Source organism: Salvelinus namaycush, chromosome 37 (genome assembly GCF_016432855.1).
Source record: "Salvelinus namaycush isolate Seneca chromosome 37, SaNama_1.0, whole genome shotgun sequence".
NCBI classification, from domain to species: Eukaryota; Metazoa; Chordata; class Actinopteri; order Salmoniformes; family Salmonidae; genus Salvelinus; species Salvelinus namaycush.
Window position 1 is genome coordinate 10,068,269 of NC_052343.1, and position 21,856 is coordinate 10,090,124.

Consider the following 21,856-nt stretch of genomic DNA (forward strand, 5'->3'; position numbering starts at 1 on the left):
ATACCTCCTGGGGTTCACATCGTTTCCCTTGTCCAGCTTGTGTTTGATCATCTTGTATCGGCCCACCTTCACCGATGGACGAGAGATGAACATCCCTCCTAGGGATACTCTGAGAATGGGAGAGAGGGAAGGAAAGATAAATAATTTTAATTGGGTTATTATCTATTATAAATAATAGGATTATTCCGTGAATTTAAATTGTATCCTTTTGTTAGACAGAACAAACCACAATGGGTCCATAGCTCAATGAATTGGCTCAATGTTCCACCCCCAAAACTCCCAAGGACCCCTCTCACCTGACTCCAATGTCATCGTCCTCTCCTCCCCAGCCCCAGTAGTTGTTGGGGAAGCCGTTCATCTTCAGGTAGTGCAGTGGAGACAACGCTGACACCCCTCCGAAATACATCTTGTATGGCAGCCTAGGAGAATGACAGGATTAAAATAAAAAATTAAGGATCAGATAGGGAACAAGTGAAATCAGAAATGAGTGAAGCCACGCATAATGAAAGAACTAAATGACAACTAAAATATAATACATTTTGTGTTGAATAAACTAGTGAAAATCAATGCGACTTACGGTGAAAAGAGGAACTAATAACATAAGGGGAAAAAGAAGCAAAAAAAATTCAAAAAAGAGAATAGACTGACTTATATCCAAACTTGTCCATGGCGATGGCGGCATGCTTGGGGTTGGCATCGCACATGTAGGTGTTGCGGTCGTCCTCAGGGATGAGGTCCACATCATGGAAGAACAGGCAGTCCCAGTCCTCCTCCCGCATGGCCTCCCGGAACCCAACGTTCATTAGCTTGGCCCGGTTAAACGTGTAGTTACCAGCCTAAAGAGGAACAAGTAAGACATTTTTTATTTGGCCTTTAGAGACCCTTATGTCAGCAACAACCTGCAAATATTCAATATTGACATGGACTCTATACAAATTATAACAATAATAATAGGTTATTCAATATGAACATTCACTATTTCCCTAAGGATTTTTTTTTTCTTCAGTGGTGGCAAGGGTAACGGGGTGCATTGCTGCAAGCGGTATTGCAATGACATGCTAGCTGTTCCCATAGACTTCCAGTCATTGAGCTAATGACTATCCATTTAAAAGTGCATCTCAGCAGAACGATAGATTGGAGATAAAAATACACTACATGGCAAAAAGTATGTGGACACCTGTTTGTCAAACATTCGAAAATCATGGGCATTAATATGGGGTTGGTCATCCATTTGCTGCTATAACAGCCTCCACTCTTCTGGGAAGGCTTTCCACTAGATGTTGGAACATTGCTGCGGGGGCTTCCATTCAGCCACAAGAGCATTAGTGAGGTCGGGCACTGATGTTGGGCGATTAGGCCTGGCTCGCAGTCTACATTCCAATTCATCCCAAAGGTGTTTGATAGGTTTGCGGTCAGGGCTCTGTGCAGGCAAGTCAAGTTCTTCCACACTGATCAACAAACCATCTCTGTATGGACCTCGCTTTGTGCACTGTTGTTATGCTGAAACAGGAAAGGGCCTTCCCCAAACTGTTGCCACCAAGTTAAGATTTCCCTTCACTGGAACTAAGGGGCCTAGCCTGGAACATGACAAATAGCCCCCAACCATTATTCCTCCTCCACCAACTTACAGTTGGCACTATATGCATTAGGGCAGGTAGCATTCTCCTGGCATCCGCCAAACCCAGATTCGTCTGTCGGACTGCCAGATGGTGAAGAGTGATTCATCACTCCAGAGAACACGTTTCCACTGCTCTAGAGTCAAATGGTGGCGAGCCTTACACCACTCCAGCCGACGCTTGGCATAGCGCATTGTGATCTTAGGCTTGTATGCAGCTGCTCGGCCATGGAAACCAATTTCATGAAGCTCCCGACGAACAGTTCGTGTGCTGACGCTGCTTCCAGAGGCAGTTTGGAACTCGGTAGTGAGTGTTGCAACCCGAGGACAGAGGATTTTTACGCACCACGTGCTTCAGCACTTGGCCGTCCCGTTCTGTGAGCTTGTGTGGCCTACCACTTTGCGGCTGAGACGTTGTTGCTCTTAGACGTTTCCAATTCACAAAAACAGCACTTACAGTTGACCGGGGCAGTTCAAGCAGGGAAGAAATTTGACGAACTGACTTCTTGGAAAGGTGGCATCCTATGACGGTGCCGTGTTGAAAGTCACTGTGCTCTTCAGTACGGGCCAGTCTACTGCCAATGTTTGTCTATGGAGATTGCATGGCGGTGTGCTCGATTTTACACACCTGTCAGCAACGGGTGTGGTTGAAATAGCCAAAACCACTAATTTGAAGGGGTGTCCACATACTTTTGACAATGTAGTGCATATATCATATTTGGCCCCCCGCTGCTAAATGAATATAGGGTAAACACTGACTTTGGTTCCATACAACAATAACGGGTAATGGGGTTAACCCATTAAATATATGGAGTGTGCGACTTCATTTTTATACAGTTTATTCTCCGTTAGTAGTCTCATAAAGCCGACCGTAGGCAACACAGGTCTGGTTTCAATGATGGACTCTGTTGGCATAGAGGAACTACGTCACTGCCTAGGTCACTACTTTATCTGCTTGAATATAATACTACATAGTAGCTAGCAAGATGGAGATCATTGAGGTTCTTTTTAATGAGTGGATTTCGCAAGTGGCTAGTTTGCATCAACTACCATTATTAAAACCACTGCAAAAGGTTTTGCCTGTAAACTTTGGCTTTGAATAGCAACGTGGATCACATTAGTGGAAACCAAGACTGTTCTCAGGGCTGGTTGTAGCTACATATTTGAGTCGGGACAATTTTTGCGTTTTAGCTAACCCTAGCCCTTTTCCTAACCTTAACCTAATTCTCCTAACCTGCTATGAAAAGTCACTTACTCTAGTCAAAGCTGGCAGACCTGCCCTGAGAGCAGTGAAAGTATCCACTAATGACATACAGCGTTCTGGCATGTCTGCCTCGTGATTTGTTGGGCGAGTGTTCGGAAATATATTTTTCCCTTATCGACATAGGTATTGAATTACTAGTTCCTCTATACCAGAAGAGTCCATCATTGAAACCAGACCCTAGTCACCTGCAACTATTCAACATGGAAATTAATTGTGTAGTCTACATATAATGAAATCAATAGTCTGATTATTTACAGTACAACTGATCATCTGTAAATTGGCCAGGACGCTCTTGAAAAATAGATATCAAATCTCAATTAGCCCTTCCTGGTTAAATAAAGGTTAAATACATAAAAAAAATATTACAGCATACACTCAAATGGTCTAATAATATTCACTAAACTAAAAAACATCTCAGAAGGATTACACCTGGCAAGATATGACATTTGAGAGCGTTACTGAGGTCAAATAGCATGAGTAGTATTTGTTCCTGTGGTTCAGTGTGTGTGTGTAACTATGACAACCAACCACAGCTGAAGACATGCAAATGCTTGAACTGCTGCTAGCCTGCATTATCTTGTTTGAGTTGAGTGCAATCTGGCACTGGTTACGCAAAAATACTGCACACATGCAGAGTTATGAATAAATGCTTTAGACATGATGCTGTAACATCTTTCTAATGATAAATGCCTTAGCATCTCAAAATGAAACTGGCTCTAACTTGGTAGAGGTTGGCTTGGCGTTCATATGTTGCAGGTAAACAACAAGCAGGCAGTGACAACTTTGCTAACAGTGTGAGGGTAAGACAAAGTGCTTGTTTAAAGTGTAAACAAAGGGATTGCTACAAGTTGTTAAGAAGATTAAACTCGGTTAAGCCTTCCGGTAAGCATCTTTCAACCATAAGGCTGTGTGTGATTCCATGGTTAGGACACCAGAGGGTGGTTTTGATCTAGGCTGAATGTATACTTGGCCTCACCACTACAGCTAGAACGTAGTCCAAATGAATATATATTTTGGTCAATTGTAGGAAGAGTAAAGAACATATTCACACTGATAGGCTATGTTACAGATTGCACAATGAATTGATAACATTAATGTTGTCTTTAAAACAGCAATCATCAGTTGAAACAGTGTTTTTCACAACCCCGTTTCGGTAAAAGGCTGAGGGATGGAGAAATGTGTAACCACTCCAATTCATAGAGCTATGGATGCAAGGACTGACCATTCATGACAGTTTCAACCATGTTTTGAGGCTAGACAGTGTTTGTTTACATTTACTTTGTTTACAAACATTGGAGAAAAACAAACTTATATGTTGGGTTCTCATGGAGTGTAACAGTTGAACTAAACTCATGAGGCATTTATAAGTTATATTCTTCAAGAATCAAATGGGTACATATCATTAATTTATACATCCAAAAAGGTATGTAGCAACTGACGATTGCCCCTTCAAAATTAACCTTTTGAAACAATGTGTGTGTGTATATATGTATGCATTTCACCTGGTGGATGACGTAGATGCCGTAGTTGAGCTGCTGTCGCTGTAAGAATGGGTGAAGGTAGTAGAGGAGGAACTTCAGGTGGTGCTCCCGGTTTCTGTGGGGAATGATTATGGCGGTGCGGTGCCGTGCCTCACAGTCAGGCGGCCTGTAGCGCCCCCCGAGGACCACCAATGGATTCTTCCGCGCAACTTGGGCCAGTGTCAACCCAGAAGGAAAGCTGACGTGGATCGGTCCACCTGATAAGAGAAACGGGGTGAGAAGAAGCTAGATGTCATAACAGCATTTTATTGCTAGACCTATATCGTAACACACACCAATAAATTAAAAATCAGTAGGTTGTCCATGCTAGCATGCTTGTTCTAACAGTGTTTTTGGGATCAAATGTTTTACATGAGACGACAGTACAGAAAGCAGTGTGCCCCCTTTAATCAATTCTGTTCGGTCGTCTCATATAAAAAATCTCCAATCCAAAATGCTGCAGGATAGAGACAAATTTTTAAGTTTTAGCTTCACAGCCCAAATAAATACATGGGGGAGTGTAGGCCTAGGCTATGTAGCCTATGTGCTTTGAAGTTTGTCACTTCAAAGTCAGTAACCACTGCTGGAACATGCTGTCGTCTCATGTAAAAAAAAAAAAAAAAAAAGGAAAAAAAAAGGATCTCAAATCCCCAAAACCCTGTTAGAACGAGCATGCTAGCATGGACAACCTACTGATTGGGGAAGTAGGTAGTCTAGTGGTTAGAGCGTTGGACTTGTAACCGAAAGGTTGCAAGATCGAATCCCCGTGCTAACAAGGTAATATGTCGTTCTGCCCCTGAACAAGGCAGTTAACCCACTGTTCCTAGGCCGTCATTGAAAATAAGAATTTGTTCTTAACTGACTTGCCTAGTTAAATAAAGGTTAAAAAAATCCCAATAAATAAAAGGGCACAGCAAAACATTGTAGGAGCCTTTGCTGTAGGCAAATCTCTTAGTTTCAGTGTGTATATCCAAATTTGAATGCAAAAAAGTAGGAAGTTGGACACAAGGTAAACTGACCATTTGAACACAAGTATATTCAGACCCTCTAGTTGAAGCGTACAACAAACACTCCTGTTGGGTCAGCCGCCACCAAGTCTTGGCTCAGTTTGAATGATCTCAAAGTCAAAACACATCCTGCCTTCCCTTACTAAGGGCCATCATTGAACAATTCCTGACTGTATAGGTAAAGCCAAGGTTCCACCATATCATGTCTACTCAATTCTGGTAACTTTCCCAGAAATCCTGGGTGAAGGACTCCCGGAATCAGAACAGAATAAGCAGGAAATACAGAATTCTCCAAACAGGATTTCTCCTACCGAAATTTGGCACGCCCACTACCCATCCAACCTGGTCAGATCAGTAGCCAACTAACAAGCAAGGTCAGTTGCATATGTGGAATTATTTGGAAATTCCCTTCCACATCAAACCAACCGAGGCTTTCTGACTGGCCACATTTCACATTACGTTTTCTGCCACACTAATCAAGTATCTGAGCCACTTTCTTTTTACGAGAAAGTATTGTTCTGGCGTACATTATAAAAAAACATTCCCTCTTCAGTTTCAGTCTGGAGAGGGAATGAAGTAAGAGGTACGGGGAGCGCTGGGTAACTGAAGACGGCGGCTGGTGAACTCAGAAATATAATGGGGCTGCCAGTTCTAGGACTTCTATTTCTGTGTGTGAACTCACCTATCAGGGGAGACGTCTTGGGGCAGTAGGGCATGTACTCGCCCCGGCCGTGGGCCTTGGCCAGGAGGGACAAGTTGGCGTAGACGTCACTGCCCGTGTGATTGCGCATGTGGGGCGAGCTGGCACCGGACGTCCCCGACGCAGTGGTCTCCGGCTTGCGGAAAATCCTGATGAAGTACGACACTCGCTTGTGGTAGCCCTCGCGGGACAGCAGAGCCATGACAACCAGCTGGACACCCAGGAACATGAATAGGTAGCGCCATTTTGACTGTAGCCACGTCGCCATGTCGCCGGCTCTGCGTCACAAGGAACTTGGAGAGCGGTTTGGTGATAGGTTTGGCTTCGTTAGTCCTAGCAACCTACACTAGAGGAACGCTGTGAGAGAATGCTTACTTTGTGGCTGGGTGAAATACGGGGTGGGATTGTCAACAGTCGGAATGGGGGTGTATGTTTTTACTGTAAACAAGCGGGCACTGTCAGTATTGTGCGACAAGTATGATATGACAAGTGCAACAGGCAATGGTATGGAGGTGCATCAATGAAAAGTGCAAAATCCTTGAGATGTTGAAATGTTTCTTTTAAATCTATTTTCAGATATTGGAGTGTAATATGAAGTTAGATCAAGTTTATAGTAAAAGCACAGTGAGAAACCAAGAAAGGCACTTTGGTTTAGCTGATCACTGGAGAAGCAAAAAAGGAGGTTAAAAAAAATATCATGAAAAAAAGATTGATGTCTTTATTTCAATCTTTTGTCCCACCACAAGTTGAGATGTGTCGATCTCCAAAGTCTGCTGGTGGCCCTCTGGTTCATTGATGGCGTGTGGTGGCGATGCCAGCCCAACATCATGCTACTAGAATTCCATCAGTGTCCAAACCACCACCACAGCTCGTTTGTTTCCAGTAAAACGGCTGACTGGGTGCTGTTGTGCTGCCTTGTGTTCTCTAGCTGCTACTCTCATGGGGGCCCTCTAAACAAACAGTTACCAACAACAAAAAGGGAGCACAGGCAGCTGTATAGGCCCCTATCTTTTACAGAGGATTATGGTTTCATTTGGCTTGACAAGGCTGGCTAGAGAGGTAGGAAGAGGGAGTGGACCGAAACCAGTACAGTGGAAAGAGTAGTCAGGGGCTGGCTGTGTGTGTGTGTGTGTGTGTGTGTGTGTGTGTGTGTGTGTGTGTGTGTGTGTGTGTGTGTGTGTGTGTGTGTGTGTTAGGGGAAGGGTGTGGGGACGGGGCAGACAGAGAGCAAAGAGAGAAAGGGGAAGGTCCAATGTCGACTGCGGCTATTGTCTCATTCTGACTGACACTCTGGGCTGAGAGATGCTTCCAAGGGGGAGGGGTCCACCAGGCGTGGCGGACAGGGGCTCGGACCAATCACGATAATGGTGCTCTGAAAGACAATGAGAGCGAGGTAGGTGGTTAAGAAGTTGTTACGATTGACATCCTATAATAATCTATTGTTGCTGCTAGCATCTTTCCCAATTAGACTAACTGTTTACCACATACATGATGCACAGCCGGAACAAACAGCTTGTTTGTTTTCAGCTAAACAGACCAGCTGGAGAGAGCCAGGAGGAATCAGGCATAACAGGAACTCCAATACGGACGCCTTCAAAGAGAACAGACTGCTGGCAGCAACCGAGAGAAACACAAGCTCAGAAGCGATTCAGAGAATCAAGATAGAAAGCAGTGGACTTTCTAGCTCTAGGAAAAGGTCCTACTACTACCACTACCCCTCAGGCAGACCATAGAACGATTGTGGGTCGTTAAACGGTCCTGCTACTTGTGCTCGCGTAATCCTCCTTCCTTGCGATGGCTATCTGTTGGAGAATACCCGACACGTCGGCACTCACGAATCAATTAGTGCACATTAAAGACGCCAGCCTCAGACTAACTCTAATCCTAATCCCACATGGAGAGCCCAGGGATCGGCAGAATGGTAGAGAGATAGTTGCAGAAAACAGGATGAGAGTCAATGGGCGAGGGTGTGTGCATGTATAATAATGATATGTATCAGGGTTTCTGTTAGCCAGTAACAGCAGGCTTTTGGCCATAAAAACATTTAAACGCCGATAAATGAAATTGGCACCAATCCCCCCCCCCCCCAAAAAAACATTGCGAAATAATGCTTTTTTGCCTACTCATTGATGGAAATATATTTGACCAGTCATGCATATCGGTCTATGGGTTAATTTGCATCATTTTGTAGAATTAAATTGGCACGGATATTCTTTATGCATCACACGCACAATACAGCCTTTTTGTCCCACAGTTGACAGTGCATGTCAGAGCAAAAACTAAGCCATGAGGTCAAAGGATTTGTCCGTAGAGCTCTGAGACAGGATTGTGTCAAGGCACAGATCTGGGGAAGGGTACCAAAAAATATATTCCTTATTGAAGGTCCCCAAGAACACAGTGGCCTCCATCTTTCTTAAATGGAAGAAGTTCGGAACCACCAAGACTCTTTCTAGAGCTGACCGCCTGGCCAAACTGAGCAATCGAGGGAGAAGGGCCTTGCTCATGGAGGTGACCAAGAACCCGATGGTCACTCTGACAGAGCTCCAGAGTTCCTCTGCAGCACGCCACCAATCAGGTCTTTATGGTAGAGTGGCCAGACGGAAGCCACTCCTCAGTAAAAGGCACATGACAGCGCGTTTGGAGTTTGCCAAAACGTACCTAAAGGACTCGCAGACGACCATGAGAAGCAAGATTCTCTGGTCTGATGAAACCAAGATTGGTCTGAATGCCAAGCGCCATGTCTGGATGAAACCTGGCACCATCCCTACGGTGAAGCATGGTGGTGGCAGCATCATGCTGTGGGGATGTTTTTCAGGTGCAGGGAGACTAGTCAGGATCGAGGGAAAGATGAACGGAGCAAAGTACAGAGAGATCCTTGATGAAAACCTGCTCCAGAGCGCTCAGGACGGTTGACCTTCAAAACAGGACAACGACCCTAAGCACAGTCAAGATAACACAGGTGTGGCTTCGGGACAAGTCTCTGAATGTCATTGAGTGGCCCAGCCAGAGCCCGATCGAACGTGTCTGGAGAAACCTGAAAATAATGTAGCTGTACAGCGACGCTCCCCATCCAACCGGACAGAGCTTGAAAGGATCTGCAGAGAAGAATGGGAGAAACTCACCAAATACAGGTGTGCCAAGCTTGTAGTGTCATACCCAAGAAGACCTGGGACTAATCGCTGCCAAAATGTGCTTCAACAAAGGACTGGGTAAAGGGTCTGATGTAGATGTCATCAAGTTAAAAAATAAAGAACTACAAATTTGCACAACCTGTTTTTGCTTTGTCATTATGGGGCATTGTGTGTAGATTGAGGGGAAAAAACAATTTCATACATTTTAGAATAAGGCTGTAATTTGGAAAAAGGGGTCTGAATTCTTTCCGAATGCACTGTAATTGCTTGAAACCTGAAAGTTTTACTACATATTAAGAGGCATGTTTAACCTTGCTTCAAAGTAGCCTAGACAAAATCTGACCATATCCGTGGAGGCAATTATTTTATACAGACATCCATATGCCATTGATACTAGTAGCCTATTTCTCTCATGTGCCATCAACTTTGTTTCATTGTCCGGTAGCCAAATGCACATTCACACGTTGCCTTGTGTGCATTGTTGCACTAATAATGGTAAAAAAAATAGGTTTATCAACATTTTAAACTAAACGTTCTTATCCGTCGCATCAGATTCATTGCTTTTTAACGTTGTTCTATGTAGCCTAGGTCTACTGGTTGTATGAATTTAGGATCCATCATCCCACAACTGTCCCAGAGTCTGTTTGGGCCATTTCCTTCTCGACGAGCTGACCAATAAAAATAGGTAAACTTTACTATAGTGGATGGTAGATTGATATAGGCTCACAGGCAGTGCATCAATAAGGCTAGGGGAAGCTAAGCTTTCCTTAAGAAAATTAAAATCGCCAAAATTATGTAGCCTTATTAGCAAACTCCTCTCCAGAAATAAAATAATTCAAAAAAAGTAATATACAACAAATTACAGGGTAGCCTACTCTGCTCACACTGACAAACAATCAACAACAACTACGTTGTCCATATAATAGGCCTATGAGAAGGGGAGACACAAATACAATATGACATCCATCTAAACTGGAGGAGGACATTTTACAAAAACAATATTTTAAGTGGCAGTGAGCCAACAATGATAAAGAGTGAATATGCACAGTCACCAGCGATAGGGCCGATGCTCTCCGCTGGTCCCAATAAGATGGGTCTACTATTGTTGTTCGCTCAACTAAAAGACAGATTAGTCTTTTCATTGTCTTTACAGCAATAGCCATTTGCTTTCCACACTGTCTTCCCATGATTTGTATTTTGAAATATTGCAATATCCCTGACTGGGCCTCTTCACTGACGGTCGCAGCTACACAATCATATTTTTCCTTTCGTTTATTTAGCACATTTTTTTGGTACTTTTTTGAAACACCGCATTGTTGGTTAAGGGCACTTAAGTAATCATTTCACGGTGAAGTCTATACCTGTTGTATTTGGCGCATATGACAAAACATTTTACTTTAAATTATCTATTTGTTATTTGCAGCACGCGCTGACCAAATTGCGCGGACTGCCTTTCCTTCCGACTGTAGGCTTGTTTTTTCGTTTTTTTAAGGCAAGGGTCAGCTAAAGATCCTCTGTGGCCAAATCATGCTTTTAGTAGCCTATTTTATACACACACACAGCTAATGTCAAATGCAGTAGAATTGCATGAAATGGGTTTTTCCCATGCAAAGAAATAAACTTATCCGACCGACTATTGCCGGGGCCTCTACACTACACGCGCTCAGCCATGCATTGAGCAGTCTGAGTATTATTATTAGCCTAAATGACTATCCAATCTACTCATCACATTACAAATAGTAGGCTCTCTTACATCGCATTTGCAGATTTATGATGCATGGAATGCTATATTATAATGGTGCATTTTGATGGTAAAAATTTGCTTCCCCAAACTTGAAACTCGTGCTCGGCCTATGCTAGTGATTGGGTTTGTTTCTCATCTTGTTGGCTGAGGGAAAGTAAATGTGGACAGTTATTTTAACATCTTCAAAGTACACGGTAAGGATACATGTCCTCAACTTACATTTTCTGTTAAGATGAATTACCATATTCTAAATGTGATTGTCATTCTGAGCACCGTGGGTGGACGCCCTATTCAGGTTACGCACCCAATGCACATGGGTTCGGTACATTTCTCAAATGTCTGGTAAATTAAAGTGCTGCTGGTCAAATGTCCAGCGCCACATTTTCATAACAGAAACCCTGATATGCGTGTGTGTGATCTGCAAATGTGAGCACATCAGTTTCAACAGAAATCTCCCTTACCCCACCTTTTCAGCTTCAATACTCCTTAATCCCCAGACAATGAGGAAACAAGTTCATTAGACAGACAGAGAAATGGAAAGACAAGAGGGTGATAGCATGACATGAGTCGGCAAAATGTGGAGATACTGGAACAGGAAGGAGAGAACTAGAAAGAGGGAGGGAGTGAGGAGAGAAAGAAGGAAAAAAAACATTTGCTTTTGATGAGTACTTTTTTGTTTGCAACTTTAAATATGAGCAGATGGAAGGTGGAACTTCTCAGGCAGTCCTCTCAAATGAGTGTGGCCAGCAGCATCACGTAGAGCGCAACCATATAGGCATAGTGGCTAAATCCTTAGAGCAAACATGATACCCTTAATTTACTACGGTTTAAATGCACACTATACTACCGTATGTCCAATGTCCACTGCAGTTTCACAGGTGTTTACATGAATAGTCAGGGTGTGTATAGTATCATCCCAGCCCGGCTAAGCGCTCAGGGGCCGTATTGACTTGAAATGGGATATAGGGTTGCTGCCTGGGATATAGTGTAGCAGGACAACTTGGCAGCTGGCAACTCCCTTGACAAAGCCAGGGCCTTGCCTTCTCAGCACACATATAAAAAGAGCCAGTGACTTGATTTAGATGCCCCTGTTCCTCAGGCTATGTGATGCTATGTGAGGGAATCTGAGAATGACAAAAGGAGAGGGAGAGAGGAAGCAGAGTAGGCCCAATGCAAGTGGCTAGTTTAGTTGTCTCACCAGCGTTCAATCTAGGCTACATTCCCTCGCTCTCGAGTCTCGACATTTGAAAGTCAAAGAGGTAGAACTGGCATCACTAGCTCATGCAGGCCCGAGTCAGCCAAAACAAACATCTTCCCTCCAGTGTTCTTCCACCTCCTCACGTCACCCCCTCCCTCCTCAGACTGTAAAGCAGCACACACTTTAGACTGAGTGATGGCAGCTATGGAAGATTACAGGCAAGATATGGGACAATCCTTTTCTGCCTGGAGCCATCAATATTACATGCATACTGTATGTACACATGCATACTCTCACACACTGGAATGGATGAGAGAATAGTAGTCAGCGAGGGGGACGAGGAAAGAGAGAAATGAGGTGGGGAGGGATGGAAGGGGAGCAGAGAGAGCGAGAAGTATGCAAAATGTACACTGCTCAAAAAAATAAAGGGAACACTTAAACACAATGTAACTCCAAGTCAATCACACTTCTGTGAAATCAAACTGTCCACTTAGGAAGCAACACTGATTGACAATAAATTTCACATGCTGTTGTGCAAATGGAATAGACAACAGGTGGAAATTATAGGCAATTAGCAAGACACCCCCAATAAAGGAGTGGTTCTGCAGGTGATGACCACAGACCACTTCTCAGTTCCTATGCTTCCTGGCTGATGTTTTGGTCACTTTTGAATGCTGGCGGTGCTCTCACTCTAGTGGTAGCATGAGACGGAGTCTACAACCCACACAACTGGCTCAGGTAGTGCAGCTCATCCAGGATGGCACATCAATGCGAGCTGTGGCAAGAAGGTTTGCTGTGTCTGTCAGCGTAGTGTCCAGAGCGTGGAGGCGCTACCAGGAGACAGGCCAGTACATCAGGAGACGTGGAGGAGGCCGTAGGAGGGCAACAACCCAGCAGCAGGACCGCTACCTCTGCCTTTGTGCAAGGAGGAGCAGGTGGAGCACTGCCAGAGCCCTGCAAAATGACCTCCAGCAGGCCACAAATGTGCATGTGTCTGCTCAAACGGTCAGAAACAGACTCCATGAGGGTGGTATGAGGGCCCGACGTCCACAGGTGGGGGTTGTGCTTACAGCCCAACACCGTGCAGGACGTTTGGCATTTGCCAGAGAACACCAAGATTGGCAAATTCGCCACTGGCGCCCTGTGCGCTTCACAGATGAAAGCAGGTTCACACTGAGCACATGAGCACATGTGACAGACGTGACAGAGTCTGGAGACGCCGTGGAGAACGTTCTGCTGCCTGCAACATCCTCCAGCATGACCGGTTTGGCGGTGGGTCAGTCATGGTGTGGGGTGGCATTTCTTTGTGGGGCCGCACAGCCCTCCATGTGCTCGCCAGAGGTAGCCTGACTGCCATTAGGTACTGAGATGAGATCCTCAGACCCCTTGTGAGACCATATGCTGACACATGCACATTTGTGGCCTGCTGGAGGTCATTTTGCAGGGCTCTGGCAGTGCTCCTCCTTGCACAAAGGCGGAGGTAGCGGTCCTGCTGCTGGGTTGTTGCCCTCCTATGGCCTCCTCCACGTCTCCTGATGTACTGGCCTGTCTCTGGTAGCGCCTCCATGCTCTGGACACTACGCTGACAGACACAGCAAACCTTTTTTGCTGTGAGGATGATTTATTGTCAGGATGATTTATTGTCAATCAGTGTTGCTTCCTAAGTGGACAGTTTGATTTCACAGAAGTGTGATTGACTTGGAGTTACATTGTGTTGTTTAAGTGTTCCCTTTATTTTTTTGAGCAGTGTATATATAAATCATTATCTAAGGATCTCTGTTAGCGTGGCTGGTTATTCAGGATCCCACGCATGCGCAGTCCATAGCCAGGCAGCCGACCAGCCTGTCGGCCAGGCACAGGGGATCCACTAAGAGACCCGCAGTCCCGGGGAGCAGTCAGCTCAACAGACTGCTGGGAAATATAGGACGACCCCCCCCCCCCCCCCCCCAGCAAAAAGCAAAGCAGCGCAATAGAAGAGAAGAAAAGAGTGACGGAAAGTGGAAATATGTAGCCAAGTACTTGAAAACATCTGGTGTGTGTCTGTCTCAAAGGAGAGCTGCAGAGCAGCAGCGGGGGTGTAGGAGTGGGAGGAAGAGGATGGGGTAGAAACAGTTGATAGGCCTTGCGTTAGTCTGCCGCCTGTGAATCAAAGCCTTAACCTGCCGGAGCAGAGCGGGATGCCAGACACGAAGAGAAGGATGAGGGACTGGAGCGATGCCATGTTCGGCTGATTAGAGGAACGCGTACTATATCCATCCATCCGTCAGCTGTGGAAGACTGTGCTCTCCAGCTTTAACCTTGTGATCTCTGTAGTCTGCAAATCTGCTCCAAAACAGCTTTGGAGCTTGGGCGGAAAAGGCCCTCAAATCCTTGCACTCTATTCAGAACCATTCAGTTCTACACACTGAAGATAGGCTCCACTGAGAGTCATGCAGACTTCTGCTACGTTTCACCTCAGATTATCAAAAGAACCATACCAACATATCACCTGCCGCCAGTGTTCGATTACGAAGCAAACTGCGACAAATACTATACCTGTCAAGCCTGTCTGATGAAGTTACTGGTCATATCCACTGCACTATCTAGTTTCACTAGCTCATTCTTTATCTATTGCCATGAGTCACAAGACGTCTCCATGTGTCACCTCTTGCTCAACAAACCTGTTATCACCCCGTGGGAGCATATAGGAGGAAAGAAGATACGGTATGAACAAAGCTAACAGAAATCATGTGAGGGGAAAGAGTAGACGAAACAGCTCTCCCCCCTCAGCTCACTACCACTCTCAGGTGTAAGGTGACAATACACAATAGGGAGACACTCCAGACCGAAACTGCTACAGACCTATATCTATCCTACCCTGCCTTTCTAAGGTCTTCGAAAACCAAGTTAAACAGATTACCGACCATTTCGAATCCCACCGTACCTTCTCCGCTATGCAATCTGGTTTCAGAGCTGGTCATGGGTGCACCTCAAGGTCCTAAACGATATAGTGTCTTTGGAGTCATATCGCACTTCCTAAGGCTTCCACTAGATGTCAACAGTCTTTAGAACCTTGTTTGATGCTTCTACTGTGACGAATGAGGGAAGGAGAGCTCTTTGAGTCAGGTGTCTGGCATGAGCTGACCACGCACGCTCCAGTGAGAGCGACCTGCGTTCCATCGCATTTCTGAAGACAAAGGAATTCTCCGGTTGAAACATTATTGAAGATTTATGTTAAAAACATCCTAAAGATTGATTCTATACATCGTTTGACATGTTTCTACGAACTGTAATGGAATTTTTTGACTTTGTCTGGACCTAGTGCCTGCGCATTTGGATTACTGTACTAAACGCGCGAACAAAAAGGAGGTATTTGGACAAATTATGGACGTTATCGAACAAAACAAAAATTTATTGTGGAACTGGGATTCCTGGGAGTGCATTCTGATGAAGATCAAAGGTAAGTGAATATTTATAATACTATTTCTGGCTTCTGTTGACTCCACAACATGGCGGATATCTGTATGGCTTGTTTGGGCTCTGAGCGCTGTACCCAGATTATAGCATGGTGTGCTTTTTCTATAAAGTTTTTAAAAAATCTGACGTAGCGGTTGCATTAAGGAGAAGTTTATCTAAAGTTCCATGTATAATACTTTTATCAATGTTTATTATGAGTGTTTCTGTAAATTGATGTGGCTCTCCGCAAAATCACTGGATGTTTTGGAGGCAAAACATTACTGAACATAACACGCCAATGTAAACTGAGATTTTTGGATATAAATATGAACTTTATCGAACAAAACATACATGTATTGTGTAACATGAAGTCCTATGAGTGTCATCTGATGAAGATCAAAGGATAGTGATGAATTTTATCTCCATTTCTGCTTTTTGTGACTCCTCTCTTTGGCTGGAAAAATGGCTGTGTTATTCTGTGAATAGGCACTCACCTAACATAATCGTTGGGTGTGCTTTCGTCGTAAAGCCTTTTTGAAACCGGACACTGTGGCTGGATTTACAACAAGTTTGTATGCTTGTATGTTTGAGGAATTTTAATTATGAGATTTCTGTTTGGATTTGGCGCCCTGCACTTTCACTTTCACTGAAACTGCAGGGCGCCAAATTCAAAACCAAACGATTATGTTAGGTGAGTGCCTATTCACAGAATAACAAAGCCATTTTTCCAGCCAAAGAGAAGATTCACAAAAAGCAGAAATATAGATAAAATTAATCACTAACCTTTGATGATCTTCATCAGATGACACTCATAGGACTTCATGTTACACAATACATGTATGTTTTGTTCGATAAAGTTCATATTTATATCCAAAAATCTCAGTTTACATTGGCGACTTACGTTCAGAAGTTCCAAAACATCCTTTGATTTTGCAGAGAGCCACATCAATTTACAGGAATACTCATAATAAACATTGATAAAAGATACAACTGTTATGCATGGAATTTTAGATGCACTTCTCCTTAATGCAACCGCTGTGTCAGATTTCAAAAAAGCTTTACGAAAAAAGCAAACCATGCAATAATCTGAGTTGGTGCTCAGAGCCCAATCAAGACACAAATATATCCGCCATATTATGCAGTCAACAGAAGTAACATTATAAACATTAACTACCTTTGATGATCTTCATCAGAATGCACTCCCAGGAATCCCAGTTCCACAATAAATGTTTGTTTTGTTCGTTAATGTCCGTCATTTGTCCAAATTCCTCCTTGTTGTTCTAGCGTTCAACTCACGACGCGCGGGCAGGTCCAGCAGAAAGTACGGACGAAAAGTTTAAAGTTTTATTACAGTCCGTAAAAACATGACAAACGAAGTATTGAATCAATCTTTAGGATGTTTTTAACATAATTCTTCAATAATGTTCCAACCGAAGTATTCCATTGTCTTCAGAAGTGCGATGGAACAGAGCTCGCTCTCACGTGAACGCGCATGGTCAGGGCATGTTCAGGTCATGATAGACCTGACTCCTTCCTCTCTCCTTCGGCCCCACTTCACAGTAGAAGCATCAGACAAGGTTCTAACGACTGTTGACATCTAGTGGAAGCCTTAGGAAGTGCAACATTACCAATATCCCACTGTATCTTCAATAGGAGCGGAGTTGAAAATCGATCAACCTCAGATTTCCCACTTCCTGGTTGGATTTTTTCTCAGGTTTTTGTCTGCCATATGAGTGCTGTTATACTCACAGACATCATTCAAACAGTTTTAGAAACTTGAGTGTTTTCTATCCAAATCTACTAATAATATGCATATTCTAGCTTTTATGGCTTTGTAGCAGGCCGTTTACTCTGGGCATGCTTTTCATCTGGACGTGAAAATACTGCCCCCTACCCCAAAGAAGTTAAGCATCTCCAATCCAAAATTAAATCTAGAATTGGCTTCCTATTTCGCAACAAAGCATCCTCATGCTGCCAAACATACCCTCGTAAAACTGACCATCCTACCGATCCTCGACTTCGGCGATGTAATTTACAAAATAGCCTCTAACACTCTACTCAACAAATTGGATGCAGTCTATCACAGTGCCATCCGTTTTGTCACCAAAGCCCCATATACTACCCACCACTGCGACCTGTACGCTCTCGCTGGCTGGCCCTCGCTTCATACTCGTCGCCAAACCCACTGGCTCCAGGTCATCTAGAAGTCGTTGCTAGGTAAAGCCCTGCCTTATCTCAGCTCACTGGTCACCATAGCAGCACCCACTCGTAGCACACGCTCCAGCAGGTATTTTTCACTGGTCAACCCCAAAGCCAATTCCTCCTTTGGCCGCCTTTCCTTCCAGTTCTCTGCTGCCTATGACTGAAACGAAATGAAAAAAATCACTGAAGCTGGAGACTCATATCTCCCTCACTAACTTTAAGCACCAGCTGTCAGAGCAGCTCACAGATCACATAGCCCATCTGTAAATAGCCCATCCAACTACCTCATCCCCATACTGTTATTTATCTTGCTCCTTTGCACCCCAGTATCTCTACTTGCACATTCATCTTCTGCACATCTATCACTCCAGTGTTTAATGGCTATATTGTAATTACTACGCCACCATGGCCTATTTATTGCCTTACCTCCCTTATCTTACCTCATTTGCACACACGATATAGACTTTTTCTACTGTATGTTTGTTTATTCCATGTGTAACTCTGTGTTGTTGTATGTGTCGAACTGCTTTGCTTTATCTTGGCCAGGTCGCAGTTGTAAATGAGAACTTGTTCTCAACTAGCCTACCTGGTTAAATAAAGGTGAAATTAAAAAAACAAGCTATCCATATTCAATTACTAAACAGCTCAACTGAAATCCTTGAGGACGGTTCCTGACTCCTGAGGATGTGATATGACCATTGTGATATAGGCTAGCCTAGGACGTGAGAAAACTTAGGCTCCTTCCCAGTCTGTGGTATCAACGCAGGAAGAGGCTTGCCAGAGACCAGCTCAGTTTGCACTGCCCTGAGCATCAATATGCACCAGAAAATGTGCTTTGTGACAAGAGCATTACCTTTACTTGACTGCCAAGACAAGGGAAAACTGTTCATATTTGGATAACCACTGGCTATAAGGCCAACCCTACTTTCTAAAAAAGAAAAAATAGCCTACAAAGATACAGTAGATAGCTCTTCCACTAAACAAGTCCAGGCAATTAAAACATTAGCATACAGTGTGAAAAAAAGTGTCAGCATATTAATGAGGGCTAGCGCCCTTGTCATAGCAACCCATGGCAACACACTGGCCATTCATTGTCAGTGCAGCTGGTACATGTCTCTTTAGCTGCTCCCTCAGGTCTGAGTCCACTGGGACAGGCTCACTACTGAAGAGAAAAAAAGAAAATTATCTCTACAGCTTCTCCTTTACTGTCTGCTGCTGCTTGGGTTGTAACTAGTTTGAGTAGTTTCCATAGCGCAAAGTTCATTTGTGGCTCGGGCACACACACACCTCTGGGACAGCCCTCATTGCAACCATGATGACAAGCTGCACGACTCAGTAGCTAAGCAATGACAACCATAGGGACCAACCAGAAAAACTGAGGATAACCACGTAAACATTACAAAAAGGGCACTAAGAGTCACACAGTCATGAACGGCGAATGTGTTGCCTAGCCACCGCTACTATCATTCCAGAGTACTGGACAGAAAACATAAAGATGGCAGCCTGGGAAGAGTTCAACATCATTGTTAGATTGTGTTGGGGGAAAATGTAATGTCTTGCCCTGATTGGACCGAAAAGGAGCAGGGTCATGGATCTGACAAATAGGAAGGCTAACACTAATGAAACAGCCATAAGTATCAACAGGGATTGGCATAACAAGTTGCCTTGTCACCTAGGGCAAGTGAACTGAGCAGTCGTGCAAGTTGAGCCTGCTCTGTGGTTGTTCCATTGGGCAGGGGACAGTTTACACTGAAAACAACAAAAATGTGTAGTTCATTCACTACGTTCATATAAAATCACGTTCATATAAAATACCGAATATTGCATTTCTGCATGTAAGTGATCATATCTGACAGGCAACCAAAAGCCTACTCCTTACTTGGCTAATGGGCAAGTGCACTTCAGACCTTAAAAGGGATACTTCAGGATTTTGGCAACCAAGCCCTTTATCTACTTCCCCAGAGTCCAATGAACTTGTGGATACCATTTCTATGTCTCTGTGTGCAGTTGGAAAGAAATTGATAACTAGCGTTAGCACGATTGCTAACTAGCATTGGTGCAATGACTGGAAGTATATGGTAACTGCTAGCATACCAGTAGATAACATAGACTTTGTCATTGCGCTAACGCTAGTTAGCATTAGCGCACAACACTACCTCCAACTTCCTTCATACTGGATGCAGAGACATAAAAATGATATCCATGAGTTCATCTGACTCTGTCCCTTTAAAATGTCCAATACCTGTTGAAGGGTAGCAAATGAATGGTCACACAGCACTGGTTGGCTGATTGTGTAAACAGTAGTTCGCTAACTGTTGTAAGAATGTTGTTAAAATCCTGTTTTTGCATGTTCAGCATCAAACTGTAGGTATCAAAGGCCAAATAGGTGAAGCATGTCATTGCAGTCTCTTCCACAAATGGAGAAACTCCTCCAAGTAACACATTGCATGTACACTACGGTTCAAACGTTTAGGGTCACTTAGAAATGTCCTTGTTTTTGAAAGAAAAGCACATCTTTTGTCCATTAAAATAACATCAAATTGATAAGAAATACAGTGTAGACATTGTTGTAAATGACTATTGTAGCTGGAAACAGCTGATTTTAAAGGAATATCTACATAGGTGTACAGAGGCCCATTATCAGCAACCATCCCTCCTGTGTTCCAATGGCACGTTGTGCTAGCTAATCCAAGTTTATCATTTTAAAAGGCTAATTGCTCATTAGAAAACCCTTTTGCAATTATGTTAGCACCGCTGAAAACTGTAAACTGGCCTTCTTTAGACTAGTTGAGTATCTGGAGCATCAGCATTTGTGGGTTCGATTACAGTCTATTCTTGTTCTGAGAAATGAAGGCTATTCCATGCGAGAAATTGCCAAGACACTGAAGATCTCGTACAACGATGTGTACTACTCCCTTCACAGAACAGCGCAAACTGGCTCTAACCAGAATAGAAAGAGGAGTGGGAGGCCCCTGTGCACAACTGAGCAAGAGGACAAGTACATTAGAGTATCTAGTTTGAGAAACAGACGCCTTACAAGTCCTCAACCTCTTGACGCTAGGGGTCAGAGTTTTTATTTATTTTTTAAATAACGTTCAAGGTAAACGGACTATTACTCAGGTCCAGATCGTAGAATATGCATATAATTTACAGATTAGGATAGAAAACACTCCAAAGTTTCCAAAACTGTCAAAATATTGTCTGTGAGTATAACAAAACTGATTCTGCAGGCGAAAACCTGAGACAATCTAACCCGGAAGTGATTTAAAAAAAAAAAAAAGTTTTAATCTGTGTTTCCTGGCCCGTCTTTCTTCCATTTAAAGGGGTATAAACCAGATTCCTTTTCCAATGGCTTCCTCAGGCTGTGACCAGGCTTTAGACATAGTTTCAGGCTTTTATTTTGAAAAATTAGTGAGATTTTTCAAAACTAGTCAGGTGTCCTCTGATTAGTTCCTGCGCGCAAGAGGGGTAGCTCTCCATTTTCTTTCTCTCTTTTATTGAATAGGTTATGGTCCGATTTAAATATTATCGATTATGTTTGTTAAAAACAACCTGAGGATTGATTATAAAAAACATTTGACATGTTTCTACGAACATTACGGATACTTTTTGGAATTTGTCGAACAGAACGAGGCTTTGGTTTTCTGAACATAACACGCAACCCAATATAAAAGTAATATTTATCGAACAAAAATAACATTTGTTGTGTAACTGGGAGTCTCGTGAGTGCAAACATCCGAAGATTATCAAAGGTAAGCGATTAATTTTATTGCTTTTCTGACAATGCTAATTTGGGGATAGCTGTTGTAGCATTGATTGATACACTCACAAAAGCTTGGATTGCTTTCGCTGCAAAGCATATTTTCAAAATCTGACACGATAGGTGGATTAACAACAAGCTAAACTGTGTTTTGATATATTTCACTTGTGATTGCATGATTATAAATATTGTTAGTAATATTTTGCACCCTGCAATTCAGCGGTTGTTTAGGAAAATGATCCCCCTAAAGGGAACCGTAGCGCAGAGAAGTTAAATAGTA

The 21,856-nt window shown here is 43.5% G+C and overlaps 1 protein-coding gene across 1 annotated transcript in view; it reads right to left on the reverse strand.

Annotated features, from left to right (window-relative positions):
- Nucleotides 1-21,856, reverse strand: part of LOC120030877 (beta-1,4-galactosyltransferase 3-like) — a 30,348-nt gene that overhangs the window by 3,659 nt on the left and 4,833 nt on the right. The window contains exons 2-6 of the mRNA XM_038976374.1: nucleotides 6,089-7,478; nucleotides 4,382-4,617; nucleotides 649-836; nucleotides 297-419; nucleotides 5-109 (exon numbers count right to left, since the gene is read on the reverse strand). Coding sequence (XP_038832302.1) covers nucleotides 5-109; nucleotides 297-419; nucleotides 649-836; nucleotides 4,382-4,617; nucleotides 6,089-6,374 — 938 coding nt within the window. The 5' untranslated portion in view covers nucleotides 6,375-7,478. The remainder of the gene's footprint in view (nucleotides 1-4; nucleotides 110-296; nucleotides 420-648; nucleotides 837-4,381; nucleotides 4,618-6,088; nucleotides 7,479-21,856) is intronic.